The 17230-nt window shown below is 40.7% G+C and overlaps 1 protein-coding gene across 5 annotated transcripts in view; it reads right to left on the reverse strand.

Moving 5' to 3' along the window:
- Window positions 1–16362, reverse strand: part of BEND2 (BEN domain containing 2) — a 35255-nt gene extending 18893 nt beyond the window's left edge. For 3 of the 5 annotated variants that reach the window (XR_013956505.1, XM_080614487.1, XM_080614486.1), the window contains exons 1-5: window positions 15914–16362; window positions 8153–8299; window positions 4716–4876; window positions 3527–3598; window positions 3275–3349 (exon numbers count right to left, since the gene is read on the reverse strand). Coding sequence is in view for 4 of the 5 variants with exons in the window: in XM_080614487.1 (XP_080470613.1) it covers window positions 3275–3349; window positions 3527–3598; window positions 4716–4876; window positions 8153–8299; window positions 15914–15926 (468 nt within the window). In the remaining variant the exon portion in view is untranslated. The remainder of the gene's footprint in view (window positions 1–3274; window positions 3350–3526; window positions 3599–4715; window positions 4877–8152; window positions 8300–15913) is intronic. The other 2 variants (XM_080614489.1, XM_080614488.1) reach the window with 2 other exon arrangements.
- Between the last annotated feature and the right edge of the window lie 868 nt (window positions 16363–17230).

A 17230-nucleotide genomic window follows, 5' to 3' on the forward strand; every position in this document is an offset into this window, starting at 1 on the left:
TCACAAGAACCCAATTTAAAGCTGAATAAATCAAGAAAGTTGAATTAAGAGCAAAATTCCTTCCCAAAAAGTAGGTAAGATCTTTAGGTAATATATACATTCTGTAAGCATATTAAAGATCAATTTAGATACAAAATCCAAATACCAGTAGTAAATATCACACAATAAAAAGAATTCTCAGAGAAGTTTACTCTTGTGACTTTAATGTGGCTGACACTTAAATGCTGCTCTTTTTTTCTTTTACATTGAAAAGATACTGACAAGTTCTAAGGCAAGTCAGCTATAATATGTTATTAAGTCATGATAAGCTTCCAAGTACACAGGTAGAAGGCTTACAGGCAGAAAATTGAAATGGATTTCTGTATCACCAATGGGAAATATATTTAGAAAAATATTATTTGTAAAGTAAAAATCCTAACTGGAATTGTGTGTGTCCAGTAATATCACAGACAACAAGAAGGGCTTCCATAAGTTCATAGGTGACAAAAGAAAGGCTAGGAAAAACCTGGTCCCACTGTGATATGAGGTGGGGACCTGGTGACAGAGGACCCAGAAAACAATGAGGGATCCAGTGCTATTTTTCCTCACTCTTTATGAGCAAGATTGGCCCATAGGCCAAGGAGATGGACTGGAAACTGAACAGACAGCCAAGCCCAGAAAGTGGTCATCAGCAGCATAAAGTCTAGATGAAGGCCAGTAACTAGCAGAGTACACCAGGAGTCAGTACTGGGTCTGATTCTGTTTAACATCTTCATTAATGATCTGTATGATGGGCAGAGCATACCCTCATCAAGTTTACAGATGACATCAGACCTGCAAGAGCAGCTCATACACCAGGGGGTCGCGCTGCCATCCACACAGATGTCAATAGGCAGGAAAAATGGGCTGACAGAAACATCATGAAGATCAACAAGTGGAACTGCAAAGCCCCACACCTAGGGAGGAACAACCTCAGACACCAACCAGGACATGCTGGGGGCCATCTAGCTGGAAAGCAGCTTGGCAGCAAAGGACCTGGGATCTTTTAGCAGTTACCAAGTTGAATACGAGTGCCCTTGCCACAAAGGTGGCTAATGGTACCCTGGGCTGCATTATACAAAATATTGCCAGCAGGTCAAGGGAAGTGATCATCTCCCTCTTGTCAGCACTGGTGAAGCTACAGTTGGAGTGCTGGGTCCAGGCCTGAGCTCCGCAATACAACAGAGATGTGCACATACTGAACAAAGTCCAACAAAGGGCCACAAAGATGACGGGCTAGAACACCTCTCCTGTGAGGAGAGGTTGAGAGAGCCAGGACTGTTCAGACTGCAAAAGAGAAAGCTCAGGGGGATCTCATCAATGTATAGAAACACCTAAAGGGAGGGTACAAAGAGGATGGAGTCAGGATCCTCTCTTCCAGCTGTCCCCAGTGGCAGGACCAGAGGCAATGGGCACCAACTGAAACACAAGAGGGTCCAGTTTCCCTCTGAACATCAGGAAATACTTTTTCACTGTGAGGGTGACCGAGCCCTGTCACAGGTTGCCAAGGGAGGTTGTGGAGACTCCCTTCTTGGAGATATTCAAAAGCCATCAGAACATGGTTCTGGGTAAACATCTCTAGGTGGCCCTGCTTGAGTACGGGGTTTGGACAAGATAGTCTGCAGAGGTCCCTTCCAACCTCAACCATCTGTGATTCTGTGAAGATGAGATGTAAATGGTGTATAAAGAAATCAACTCAGTAATGCCTTTCAGAACAAACATGGCATTGAAATCAACTGCATACACATTTTTCATAATCACAGAATCAAAAATAAAAAACTTGAAAAAACTTATTTATTGAAAGTGTCTGATCTTCAGTCAATCCCCAAGGTGAAGCTTTCTTTCAGATGTTAAGAATTCGTGTTGCCTTACTAAAACAATCAGACACACTTAAAAAGTATTATTGTGAAGGCTCAAATTTTCAGACATAAAAACCAGATAAGACAAAGCATTCAAAGTTGAACAGTTATTACTATACATTATTGTATGATATAGAAAGTTCCTTCTTCAATGTTTCCAGGATTTAGCAACTCAAACACGATGCTTACACAGCAATTTAGACATACATTCTGTGCCATAAGAATATAAAGGAATTAGATAAGAGAGTATTAATCTAATACTGAAAGGACACTGACAACTTGAAAATACCTATCGCATACATGTCATCAGCTATTTCTGCAAAAAACACACACGGACATATTAAACATATGAGTTACAAAGAGGAAACGTGTCTTCAACTAGCAAAGCAATATCTTTTGTTGATCTACAGCATTTTTAAAAATACATGTGGATATGAAAAAAAATGCTAGATGAATATGTCGTAGATAAATCGAAAATAATTTGAAATTCTATCAAAACCAACAGTTAGGTTTCAATACAACAGCTATCTTTTTTTAAAAACAATTTATTCTCAGACAAAAGAAGCTATCAATGTTTCCAAAATTTATAAATATCCCAAGCACTAAAATTGTTTAAATTGGTATGGACAGTAAAGGCATTATTAAAAGGCTTCATGTAGCTGTAGGGCAGACTTACTGGGAGGAGTGCATAACAGTGCGGTGAAGGAGATGGAAACGGCCTAGTAGGCATCAAAAGAGGCTACAGCTTCTCATTAGCACTACTTGCTGCAGCACACATTCCCAGACTAGCAGCAATAATATAAGCCACACAAACTGCTTAAGGAGACTTGCAAGACATTAATACTTGGCTATAAGCCACTGATAAATTATTCTCCCTAAAGCTTGGTCTAAGCGTCCTTCACTTTATAGAGTATTATGACTCCATAGTAACATAATTCCTCACCTAAGCAAATATGGGATGCTTTTAATTTTTGGTGTGGTCAATTTTCAATCTTGCCAACTATTGCTTCAGAAGTCAAAAGCAAAGAACTCACCAAAACACCACTACCAGGATTTTGGCATGCTTTTGGCAAGTCTCGTGTACTTTCAAAAATTGGGTGTGTATGACAGTCAGATCTTTTCCATTACCATGAAGTCCTTCCAATAATCACTAGACTTTATAATTTGTATTGAAGCTTAATATTTGAACAGTATTCTTGCCAGCTATGATGTGAAAACTTCAGAAAATACAAAGTAGATTTTTTTTCATTGAAAACACTGAGCAGGCAGCTAACAAATGAATAACCAGAAAGGATGAAGTCATAGGTTATTGACTACAGAATGCAAATCTTCCTGAAATTCAACTAAAATGGTTTAAATGCCATTTCGGAGACAAAGAAAAAAAATTAAAAAAATACCTGGCAATAACTAAGGACTTCCATTAGAGTTTTCTGCTGATCTCCAGTGTAGGAAGCTTCAGATACAATGCTCCCCTATTTCATTAAGAAAAGAAAAAAAAAAAAAAAAAAAGAGTGCAAGCTAGTAGTATACACAGTCTTAGGATACCACATTAAGCCTTTAAAACCCTTCAAACCTCACACATTATTTAAGTCTACCCCAAAACATGCATCCCCAAAGCAGCTTTTCAAAGTCAGTCAAAATTAACTTACACATTCATAGTCTGGTTCATACTCATAAATGACACTGTCACTATCTTCATATTCTCCTTCCCTTGTTCTCATCTGGGAAATAACATGAAGAACTTTCAATGTTTTGAACAACGAAAGAATTCAAAATATCAGCTCCAGAGAGAACCTTCTAGGAATCCAACTTGAACACTTTCAGTTTTAGCTATATTCCCTCCCTGGTTACAAAAGAGCCCAAGAAAGTGAGATTTAACACAGTCATCTCATTTATGTGCCTGTGGTTAGGTCATAACATAACATAAACCTCTTATAAATTTATGTAATAGTATGTATTTTTCTTTGGTTATTCTAAAGCCAGAACTTTCTCACCTATGTATGTTCTGCATAGCCAATCTTATGTAATTATAAGACTCCTTATAGATAGTTACACTAATTTAAATAAAACAATTTCAAAACAAAAAGTGTATTTATTTCAATGGGTATAACTTCTATGCAGAAGCTGTAAAAATGTGTAAAAGACGTAATTTTTCTACTGCCTGAAAGCTGCTTTGAGACAGGAATCAACAGTGCCACCACCTGGACAATTCTGACATTTTTCTTTTACTGGATGTGAGCATCATACATCATACATCCATCATACATCATGGATTTCAAGTCTTGTTGTTGTGGGTTTTTTGTTTGTTTGTGTGAGTTTTAAGTCATATTTAAACAGGCCTTATTTTTAAGAGAAGGTTGGTGATACGGGGGTCTTGTTTTTCTTTGTTTCATAACAAGCAAAATTAAAAAGCCACCCTGACTTTTGGAATTTAAGAATAATATTTTAGTGATGTGAACTAAGCTTCACACTACCTCAAGTTAGAACTATGTAGTCTGCTTTTGGATAGATGGAGGCAAATCCTTATTCAACATAAAGTTTCAACTCTTATCAAAAATTATACAAAGAGATTTTTACTGAGAAAAATAACAGCATCTACACAGCAAATCAGTATGAGTTACTCTCTGTTGTACACTAGCTGTTGTTACACACATACAGTATGCAGCAAAACAAGGTCTTACTCTTGCTAGAAGCTTCCATGCACTACACGGATATCCTATCCCCACTTCTTCACTGGGATATCACTAAACGAGCATACAAACGTAAAGGAAAAAATTACACGCCCAGTGACATTGAAACCAGCCTCAAAACAAAGGGCTATTGTTTCGGGAAACATACCACATTCTGCCCTACTAGAGTAGGGGCAAGTCGTTTTCTTTTATTACGTGAAAGCACAAAATTCATTTTCTCAGGGCTGTGATCATTTCCTCTCAGCATACTTGCAGAATGGCTTATATGCGATGTTAATCGTTCAGCTAGCACTGATAAGCCTTGGTTTCCTGAAAAAATGGAGAGAAAGCAAAGCATATCAGAAGGCTTCCCATTGCATTAAACATTTCACTATAAAGCAGCATGCAGCCACTTTTTTTTTTTTTTTTACTAACTGCTTAGTTATTTGAAATTTGTTTACTAGCATATTATTAAATACTAAATCCAATTTATTTAGAGCTGAAATCATAAATTTAATATTCTTTCCTCCAAACTCTCTCCAGCCTCTGCTTCATTTGCCTCGCCTTTCACTGCTGATTCTCTGTTCTTATTTCCATGTCCAATTTTACAAAGTCACAAAATTCAGAACCTCAACAAGACCAGTTAACTGAAATTCAGGCGAAACACCCACAAATGTAAGACATAGTTTCCATTTGTTTAGTCCTCAGCTGTCCATTTCCTTCACTTATGGGGTCTCTCCCATCTTTGTAACTGAAACACTGTGCAACAAAATGAGATCTGTTCCAGGTATCTCCTCTGTTGAGTCAGCATACTCAGGGACCACCAAACGCAAGCTATCCACAAGTGGTACACAAAATGCCTCCACCTGTGTGGGACTGGCACACAGTTAAAAAGCTCTGTCCTAATTCTCCTGAAGCCCAGACCTATCTTTTGAAGAACATTAAAGGATCTTCACTGTTAAGGGAAAAGTTGTGTCTCTACTGCCAGTTCTGCCTGTCTGTCATATACAGGCTTTTACCTCAAACTTTCCAGAAAGGGCTATGGCAGCTCTTTTGTAAAAGAAATAAAAACTTGGGAAGAAGGAAAAAAAAAAAGTTAATTACTTCCCCTTGAGTTCTATGTATTTTAGCTATAGACAGGCCAAACACTATATAGATAACAAGATACATATAAGAGAAGATATTAACGGACAAGTAAAGCTGAAGAAGCTAAACAAGACCTTGGAAAGTTGGAAAGAACTAAGGAAAAATAGCTGGCATAAAAAGGCAACACCAAGTTTCCACCATGCTATCTGCTGTCAAAAAGCTTTCTGCAGCTTAACCTAAGCTGAAAAGGTATGGTGGGGGAGTTTTGCAGATACCTACAATAAATTTTTTTCAAGTAAAAGGGGCTGTATAAGAAGAAGTTATAAGGGTACTTCTTACTGCCTCTGCAAAATAATGGAACTTATTTTGTGGCCCAACTGGAAAGTAGAACTAATATCCCGAAAGCAGAAAGAAAAATCAAATCCAATGGGACAAGGACAAGCTAAGAGAAATACTGGGAAGCAAAGACGATCACTTTATTTTTATGCACTCAAAGAGGAAGGGCCTGGGGCAGGACAGAAAAATAGTAATACATTCAGATTAATTAAAAAAAAAAATTAAAAAAAAATTTGCATTAAGAGCCCAGACAAATATTGTGGCAGAGCTGACAGATGCTACCTAGGCAAGATCTGTGTTAGTTTTAGATTAGTGCGGTTAACATCATTTTGAAATCATAATCAATAACTCAGCAATAAAAATACATATGCAGTTAATATTAAACTTAATATTTATTTTCTTAGGTGAAGATTAAAACCTACCTACTCTCCCACCCAGCTGAAAAGTTTCCCAGATGACCTCATCCCTCTGTCTTGGCCACACGGACCTAGCACTCATCTCCTAGCACTAAGCACCCCCAGAATTGAGCCTGACAGATGGTAGCACTCTGAGGGACCAAGAGTAATACAGGCAAGAGGACACGTTGAAAGTAGAAAGGGTCCATGGCAGTAGGATTAACTCACAGGCACAATGTAGTCCCCCAAACTTCAGGTACTTTCTGCAGACAAACCAGAATGCTATTTTACTTGGAGAAACATCAGCTCCCTGGTTTAATTATATTTTAAACATATTATGTTAAACTAATCACATTTCTGATTAGCTTCCCAAACTTATATTTAGGCACAAATATGACCTAAAAGAAGAGTGTCAGCAAAAGCGATACCGAGTTTGTGGGCATAAATGGCTAAGTAAAAACACAATGGAAGTGTTCTGCAGCTGGCTTGCTCTGCCAGCTCAGTATCCGTAGGCAAGAAGATATGAGACAAAAGTCAAAGGAACCAGTTTGGACAGACAGAACCAGATCTGAAGAAAAGGTACTGCTTGACAAGTCACTGGCCTAAGATGGTTGAATAAAACAATGAGAGAAATGATGTTAAAAGTTAAGTTAAATAGTTATATTCAAGATAAACTTACGCTATGTTTTAGTCATACATCTCACAATACTCAATTTTAACTAGACAATACCAAATGCTAACGATCAACAACAGGAGCTGTAAGCCTGAAGTTGACAAACCCATCTTTTACCTTTTAAAAAGCAATCATACCCACTCATGATTCTTCTGTTGATACAAAAATAATCATTCCTGCCCTAAAACCAAGACCAGCAACTGCCTATGACAGTTTCTCAGGTGGGATTTTTTTAACTGTTACCTTTTTAAACAGACTCAAAACCCAAAGTAAACCATCCAAACCATCCTCCCCTCCCCCAAATATGTTTTCAGACATGAATGTACAAAAATTATAGTATACTCTACTGTCAAGTAGAAGACCAAAAAAGATTAAAAGTTCTCAGAAGCACCTAATAATACTCGGAAGCTGAAATGTAACTTGACTCCACTGAAGAGGAATACTGACTAGATTCTCTATAAAATCAACTGGCCAAACAAAAAGGCCAATAAGGGCCATCACTTAGTTACAGTCATTTTCCTTGCAAACTTGGTAATACTGCTACTGGACTAACTAAATGCTCAGAACAGCCATGATTAATTTTTGTCTGGGCCAACAGAGAATTGGGTAAGATTTCTGAGAGACTTTGATCTTGCATGTTAAAATAAATGCAGTGAATTAAAGACAAACACCAAAAGCTACTTACATCTAGTAATTTATCACCTTAAACAACCATCTTACTACCACCGCACATCAGTATCCCCAGTGCTCCACTGAATTGCACTGGCCAGTTTACCTAAAAACCTCATTTTCTGGGTTAGGTTCTTCCATGACATTTATTTTCCAATTTGCTTGCTAATTCATTCCTAGGTATACTTATTTATAATTAAATAAAAAATGTCTTGTAAAAATGTAATATTTCAATGGGTTCACTCTTAATAAAGACCTCTAAAGTAGTAACTAAAAAGGTCCCTCTTTTTAAATGCATTGCCAATCAGTTTCTATAAGGCAGCTTTCTAATAAAACACATTTTAACAATAAGGGTAATACAGAAAGCATTCAAGACAGCAGCACTGTCAACACAGCATTAAAATTAGCCATTAACTATTAATTACAATAAAAATGAACAGTAATTACCATAGGCAAGTTGAGCCACATGGTGAACACCACTGTTTACTTCAGAGTTTTGTTCCATTGACACACAGCTTTGTGTGGACAGTCCATTTTCTCCATTGTCAATAATCACTGCTTCCACATCATCTTCAGCATTCACAGGCACATAATCTATCAGCATATGTAGAAAGAGAAACAGGTAAGCCTAGACACCCCTCTGCATATCAGATGACAGCTATAGTGCTTGTATCTGGTCTAGCGTTATCTGAATTGTACTACTGGCTAATTTTAACCCAGTTTCACTTTAGCATCTAAATGCAGTCACTTTTAAACACAGGCATTGAGGTTTCAACACACACTAGAAGGGAAACAGCTTGCTGTTACTTAGCTGGCAGGATCCACGAAATTATTCAGTACTCAATTCTCCCTACAGCATCCAGCTTTAACAGAAATAGTTATAAACCAGTACTGAGCACTTCAAAGAACTCCATTATTTACACTCAAGCATATGACAAGACATTAATTTGGATATGAAATTTTACTTCCATAAACAAGAAGTGTTTAATGCACATGAAATAAATTCTACAAATCCTAACTGCAGAATTGGTATTCAGATCAAACCAAACATCAGCTCCCAGTCAGATGCTGTGCAGAAACACTGAATGGCAAATCTCCAGTACCAATTTTTTTCCAATTAAACATATTACATCAAGAAAAAAAACCCTGGCTTCAGAACAACTGTATTATAGCTAATAGTGCTAGATCTGTATCTGTATCTGTATGGTGGTTTTGGGAGGGTAGGGCAGGAAGTGGAATTTATTCTTGATTAAACAAATTAATGGAAGGAACCACACAGTGAACCACTGAAGTTAGGAAATAAAACGTAAATTCAGCCAGCACACATGCATAATGACACACTAACTATACGAACACATGTTGCATTTTCCACAGGATCTCTACCCTGTTCAGGGCACAGCATGGACTAAGCTCCAGGAATGAATCAGGGCTGCATGACTATAATAGTGGTCTGGTTCTTTACTCTTACACAAACAATTCACGTCAAATCCTGATCTGTTCTTCTGTTCCAATTTCTTAAAAGACCAAGAGGTGGGAAAGAAGCTGAAATCCATAGGTCATAAAAGTCTTGCTTTTGGCCACTACTCCCATCTAATCCAGAAGAAACAATTCAGCAGGATTTGGCTGTCATCAGATTACGAAAGACTTCACCAAATTGAGGGTCTATTCAGAAACATCGGTCAATTGCCATGCAGTCAGTAGCTATGTTTACAGTAGTAAATGAAGCCAAAAAGCTAGTTGGAGCATAGCTGCCCTGCAAAAAGGAGTTTAGTGGTTAGGACTGCGAGCTGGCATACACTGCTTAGGCCCAGAGAACAGTTCTTGGCCCATTTTAATTAGCTGTATAGAAGTAAACAAGAGGACTACTCATGAAGTTAATTTAGGTGCAGCTTTTAGCACTTCAGTGATGTTCACTGACTGAAGTTCAACGCAGGCTAACATGAACTATTTGTATGTTTTGAATTATTTAACTGCCTCCCAGGCACAAACTTTTTTGTTGACATTTATCCAGCAGTCTACCTACTCTGGAAGGGAGTTAACAGAGTCAGGAAAAGTGCAACTGTAATGAAGCAGGCAAGAACAGAATCCTCTCTGCCAATTTCCCAAAGAGGTTACTGTACAGCCTGGCAAATGCCTTACTTACAGCTGGGCCGCTGCTGCCCTGCAATCATCTTTCTATCCCTGACACAAGTTTGCTGACAACACAACACTGGGAAGAGCGGTGTGCTGTTATTCAGGAGGATCTAGACAGGCTGGAGGGATGGGCAGAGGGGAGCCTTCTGAAAATTCAACAGAGGCAGGTGGAGGGTCCTGCACCTGGGGAGGAATAACCCCAGTCACCAGGACAGGATGGGTGCTGACCTGAAGGAAATTAGCTCTGTAGACAAGAACCCGGGGTCCTGGTGGACAGGTTTTCCATGGGTCAGCAGCAATGTGCCCTTGTGGCCAAGAAGGGCAATGGTATCCTGGGCTACATTAGGAAGAGCATTGCCAGCAGGCTGAGGTAGGTAATCCTCCCTCTCAGTCCTGGTGAGATCTCACCTGGAATGCTGTGTTCGGTCCTGGGCTCCCCAGTACAAGAGAGACATGGAGCTCCTGGAGCAAGTCCAGCAAACGGCTACCAGACTGATTAAGGGTCTGGAGCATCCCTCATATGAGGAAAGGTTGAGGGACCTGGGCCGCTTCAGCCTATAGAAGAGAAGACTCAAGACAGGAATCTGATGAATGTGGGTAAGTATCTGAAGGGAAGCTGTCAGGAGAATGGGGCTAGACTCTTTCTCAGTCATGCCAGCCAATGGGCCATGAGGCAATGGGCATAAAGTAAAACACAGGAAGTTACACCTGAACATGACGAAGAACTTCTTTACTGTGACGGTGACTGAGCATTAGGATACACTGCCCAGAGATGTTGTGGAGTCTCCTTCCCTGGAAATAATTCAAGAGCCACAGTCCTGAAAAATGTGCTCTAGGTGACCCTGCTTGAACAGGAAGGTCAAACTAGATGACCTCAAGTGGTCCCTTCCACCCTCAAGTATTCTGTGAAATTGTACATGGCCTGTGCAACCCTACAATGCACAGAATTTTCCTGTATATTCATGATCTTCACCACAAATCTCATGCCTCCCTTTGGCCCACAGGAAATAAGGCAGGCAAATCAAGCCTAGCTGACCAGCACCTATGCCACTCAAATCTACAGCAGACAGAGCAACAGGTACAAAGAGGGAAAATTCTGTGGAACCAGCATGTAGCAGAGACAAAGCAGCTCCATCTGGACTAGAGGAAGGCTAATATGATCAGAAATCAGGACAGTTTCTACAGCTAGTTGATACTGAAAGCAAAGCTCAGTCTTCCACACACTCCCCCACCCTCCCTTAAATAAGTTTCAGTATCAGAGTATCAACAGTACAGTGGACTCTGAGCAGAAAGAATCACCAAAATCTGTAACTAGAGCAGCTCTCAGCAGGAAGATAAACACATGAAACAGAAGATACAGAAATACCTCACTTCCAAAACATAGCTAATTAATTACAAAACATTTCTACAATGATGTAGGAGCAATGCAGCAGCATACACTAGTCTCTCCTCTAAGATGGTGCCCACAATCTTCCTCATTCCAAGGGCTTTTATCCTCCATCACCCATTGCTCAACATGGCTGCTGTCATGCAGGGAAAGAAAATTATTCCTTCTTCAGAATGGCACTTTTACACAGACAGTCAGGAAGTTTTGAGATTAGAATACATGACCCATTTCCATGAAGGCTTATCAACATGACTGGTGACTTCAACAACAAGGAAATCTGCTCCAAGAAACACAGACCAACCTGCTTTATACTAAGCACTTTGTCCTTTTCCTAATGTATTCTAGCTGCCTTGCCTCTGAAGTCAGTCAACAAATGTAAATGTCTCTGATGTAGACTGGTTAGATTCATTAAAAAAAAAAAAAGAAGTCTGCTCAGAAGTATTTTGTTTAGACTTGACAACAAATAATGGGTAGGTTAAAAAAAAGGTGTGTGGGGGCAGAAGTAGTTATGTCATAGTCCTTTACATATCTTATTCAGGCAAGGTGAAGCAATTCTTCATGTCACAACTGAAGTAATTCTTACATGTGAGGACAACTTCGTTCATTCAACTGCAATCTTCACACACCTTCAGAAATGTATGATGAAAGAATAGAAGAATTCCAGCTGTTCACTTATAATCTTAAACTGCAACATAGTCCTCTAAGCAATTCTGAGTATTTCTTTTGCTTCTCAGAAGCGTTAACAATATGGAGCAATACCATAGCACCAAACAATATTAAATACCTATCTGTCTTTCAGGTAGAAAGCACAAACTGCCAGATTCTGTGATTAATTTGTGGTCCTGGAAAAAAAAAAAAAAAAAATAAAAATGAAGCCATCAAGATTATTTTTCACATGAGGCTTGAATGAAGATGTAACTGCATTTCTTGTGCCAAGTTAGTAATTTCATTGCATTAACTTCACTGACACAAAAAATATAATGACATAGATATTTAGATGTTTCCGGTTAGTCTTGAGAGGAAATTATAAATTAAAGAAGTGTGATTAAGAAAATATTTTAGGTTTATATATTTCAAATAAGGCTTTTACCATGAAGAGAATTACACATTCAGTAAGTAAAACTTACTAAGTAGGCTGGTTTATCAAGTCATTAGAACAATTTATCAGTGTGAGAGAATGCTTAATTTCTGTTTGAACACTGACCTGACAATCATCTAAAATCAGAAAACTTCACCAAACTGATTGCTCTCTCAGAGTCAATGCATGCTCTGGGTTGTATGGTATAGACTACAACTTATGATTTTCAGTTAAGACAGTAGGATAGTACATCCATAAAATGGATAAATGCACATGCAAAAAAATGCATTGCACAGAAAGGTAGCTGGAGACAGAGCAGTACTGTGAAATGACCAAATTAGAGAACCAAGATTGGAGGTGCTCTTTTTTACTTAAAAGCCGTTATGTTCACCATTTAGAATTCTTTCACCAGGAATTCTTCTTTGCTTCTTTCTACACAAAATCATCAGGCAGCAGGTATTTGCAGGAAGTTAAAAGCACTTACTGAGCTTTCGAGCAACTTGAGCCCAGCTTTCATAACGATTTACATGCAGAAACGTCTGTGTGTCTAACCCCGCATCAGAAGTTACACTACTATATTAAGCTGCTTTTATGCACCAAAGTAAACCCAAGCATCATAAAGAATTTATTTCCAATAACCAATGGAGAAATATATTTAAAAGTAATTATGACTTAAAATTTTTCTCTCTTCTTTGGAAACCCTTTTATTTGATCAACCTACTTCAGCAACCAAACGACTGCGTATCTTTTTACTGCTGCTCGATCACCTTTCCCCAAATGGTATAGTAGTATAGGTATTGGTGAAAAGAGCTAAAAACAGAAGAAAAATGCAAAACATAAGAATGAAAGACAAACAGAACCAGACTGAAACATACATAAAACTCAGAGATGCATGGACAAGCCACCAAAATAATTTAGAGATGGAAAGATGTTGATATTAAACATCCAGAAATAGTAGAAACAAGCAAACAGAAACCAAAACCCTCACAAAACCAAAGCGCCAAACATGAAGTCTTTCACAGTTAAAAAGAAAACAAAAATAAATGCCAAAAAAACCCTCTGCAGCAACTACGAATTACATACCACAGCTAATGAAGCAAAGCAACCCTACCCAACCACATTAAAAAAAAAACAACCCAAAAAACACCAAGGAACTAACTAACCTGGGTTTAAACTAACTTACAAAAGGTAACTCAGCTAGCATTAACTTGGACCACAGCTAAGTCCTGCTTTATTTGTGGCCTGACACTTATGCTAGCATACACAAAAAAAGAACTAACATAACAGAGAGCACAGAGATATCAGTGTCATGATGCCTTTCAGGGCTAGTATCATCCCATCCCAGCTTCAAGTAATCATTTGCATATTATCTCAGTCTCACTGCAGACATAACCTTAAGAGTTTTAAGCACATCTCTGCATACTTAGATAATCAAACCTATGAGCAAAGAAATACAATGGGATCTAATGCAGCAGCTGAGATCTGAAGAGAAACTCACAGACTTGTCTTTCTCCAAGTATGTTACTAATTAAATACACAACATATGCCTGAGGGATAAGGAAGGACTCGAACCGAGTCAGATGTTACCTAATGAATGCTCTTGCTTATTGCAGAAACAGAAATGGAGGTAACCGTGAGGTATGGAATGTTAGAGGCAGGGGGATGAGAGAACTGAAACCACTAAGTAGAACTAAATCCTATCCCGACCTCTACTGCAGAGTTCCTGGGGGCTGCTAGCCAAATCACAAAAACTGTCAAACTTTCCAAAGAAATACAGTGTTTTTTCCTAATTTTCTAAGAGTTCAGTTAGACGCTTATTTCTGCAAATGTGATCTCAATAGTCCCAGGTGCAACAGACAGTCATGGAAGCTATGTGTAAGACAAACTAGATTTCATAATGATGCTCAAGTACTGTACTCAGAAAAAATTGGTACCATCCACCTCAAGTTGCATCTTTGAATTTAGCATGTTTCTGATAATTTTGCCATTAATCTAGATATGTTGTCACAGATCAGAGACACCAGAATACTCTGCCAGAGATAAAATGCTTATCAACAGCCAGTAAATACTGGAACAATAGTTAATTTAGAATGCTGCAGTCAGAATTTGCATGACTGAAGTCTGCAACAGATTAAGACAATGGGATCATATATTGAGCAAATGCAAAACAATTACTATGGTGAGGAGCAGAGTAATGAAACCAGATTTCCTGTGGTATTATGTCTCATCTGGATGCTAATAAAATCAAAACTTGAGGTAAAACAAGCATCAGAAAGAGGTCTCTCTTTAATAAGATTTGAACTCATATTGCACCTTTTGACTGAGGGATACTATTAATGGCACATCTTTTCTGGTGCTGATGAATTTAGAACAGTCTTAATATTTCTTAAGATTACTTACAGACAAAGCCAATCAGGAGACCAAAAAAAAAATTAGGACAAAGGAGAAGGAACAGACACCCAATGCATTACCCTGTACATTTGCTTAGTCTGGAGTATATCAGCATTGCGATGCTCCTACCCTACTACATCTTAATCCTTACCCTTTTACTTCAACCTGACACTTGCATTGTTGCACAGTGAACTGGCTGAAACCTAACCACAACAAAAATATAACTATTTTCTTTTAGCCAGAAAAGCTCCTTGAACCATGAAATCACACAAGGAAACTGGGCATCTGAGCAAGGGACAGGTGGACAGCAATAAGCTAAATGAGCTTAAACTGATGTGAGGCTGTGTAAACATTACTGCTTGGAAGGGCAGGGTGGCGCATGCAGCTGACAAAAATACCTGGTTTAAGCCTAAGTAAGTTAAACTCTAAGATACATAAGTTGCACTATGCATTGTCTTTGACTGGAAAGATCATTGTGTCAGACATCACACTTTAGGAGCTCATCTCTGCTGGCACTCAGGTTTTGTAGCAAAGTAACTGCAGCACCCGGGGACCTGCCAGGGACGAGACACCGCTGCTCCACAGCCAAGTCTCCACAGCGTTTTACCTCTACACTCACCATCTGAAGACTAAGGAACGCGAATGCTTCCCCTACCGCACACCACGCAACTGCCGCTGTCACCCTCGGGCCCTGCACCACGCGATAATCAAAGTGTGGCAGGGCCACGTTACTTCGCCTGGGCAGTAATTTCCCCGCGGCACAGCCACACACGGCCGCCCCTCAGCCTTTGGCTTCGCTGCATAAGGCTCAGCACTGCAGGGACTCCTCGGCAACAGGCGTTCCCAGCGAGGGGAAAACCCGAAGCCGTTGGGCACGCCCAGCGGAGCGACAACAACAGCTCCCGCCGCGAGGACGCTCCCTGCCGCGCTCGGAAACCGTTAACCGCTCTGGCCCCCGCTACTCCCAACCCGCACAGCGTCCCAAACCCCTACCACCACCACCACCGCCGCCGCCACGACGCGGCGGTGACGGGCAGCAGGGATAGCCAATGGCGATGGTGCACCGCGCCGGAACCGGCGAATAGCAGCGTGCGCGGTGGGCGTGGCTCGGCCGGTTAGGCAGCGAGCGCTGCGGCTGCTGCGAAGGATGAAGGAGCTCCCTGCGCTCTGCGTCTCGCCTGCCTTCCCTCGGCGGGTCGGCGGCGGCCGACAGCCTTACCGTCGGCGGACATAGCTTGCTGGGGCGGCAGAGCACGGCGTCCTCCTCAAAGCGGGTAGGGCAGCGGAGCGAGCCGGGGCTCCGGCACAGGCAGGTGTGGCCGGAATGCGGTGTTGGAAACGGAAGCAGCTTCTCCGACGTGAGCGACAAACTGTTTTGAACCAGTGCGGCTGCGCGCTGGGCACGGGAGCGCGCCTGGCAAACGGGAGTGTGGGGGGTGGAGGCGGTGCCGCCCGCTCTCCCGAGTCGCCGCCGCCGCCGCCGCCGCCGCCTGTCCCCCGGCGCCAGAGGTGCGATGCCGGGGCCGGCTCTCGCCTGACGCATAGTTCCCCGGCTTTCTCTGCGCTGCTCTTGTTTCCGTGGCGCTGCCACGCTCCGTGCCTGCCCAGGCCTGGCTGAGGGCAGGGAGCTCAGTTTCATGCAGGCTTCTCCGTCGTTAGGAGGATGGAGGGCTGGCAGGCTGCTCTCTGAGTCTCTGTGGCAGGGCACGTCTGTGGGTAGCTTAATTGTGCCCTCTGCGATTCCCAAACTGAAGAGCCTCATGTGTGTGCCATCCATAGGTCCAGGTTTCAGCATACAGTAATGTCTGTTTATCAAACGCCATGAGGTTTGGTTTGGTTCTTCTCAAGCCGCTTGTGATGAGAGAAATCCAGTTGCAGAGGGGTAGTGACGGCTGCAAAAGGTTGTCCTCACAGAACTGTACAGAGTTTGGTTGATACCAGATGCTTAATAAAATGCATTGTTAGTAGCTTATCTCCACGAACAATTTATTTATTAATAGTTCAGGTAACACACATTTTTGTATGTTCTGCTAAATTCTCTATCAAGTGCCAGCAAAGCATTTGTTTAAAGGAGAAACTCAAGATGGAAGTGCTTCCACAGGATGGATGAGCCGACTGGCAGCAAAACGAAGCACTAACTGGGTGAAATGTAATTCCTATTGTGACCACCATCTCATGGACCAGTGACACAAGAAACCCCCTGAACCAAAGAGAAGTAGGCATTGATCATGTGGACTGATTAACATAAGAAGTTGCTTAACAAAGAGGAAACTGTGTAGTAAGTAATGAAAGAGTTATGTAACTTGTAACCAGAGAGGGTCTTTGCTTGACATGTATAGAGTGTAAAGCTTTGACAGTTGGGGAGCTAGGCATTGTTCTCTATTTTGCGCAAGCTAGAACAAAAGAATAGAAATACCTATAATTTGCACTGTTGAAGGGCATGGAAGAGAGAATGTCTGCAACTTGTATGTGGACAGAAGAGGGAATCAGAAGAAGCAATAGGAATTACGGCAGGTAATCATAGAATCATAGAATC

Source organism: Psittacula echo (assembly GCF_963264785.1).
Source record: "Psittacula echo genome assembly, chromosome: 3".
Classification (NCBI taxonomy): domain Eukaryota; kingdom Metazoa; phylum Chordata; class Aves; order Psittaciformes; family Psittacidae; genus Psittacula; species Psittacula echo.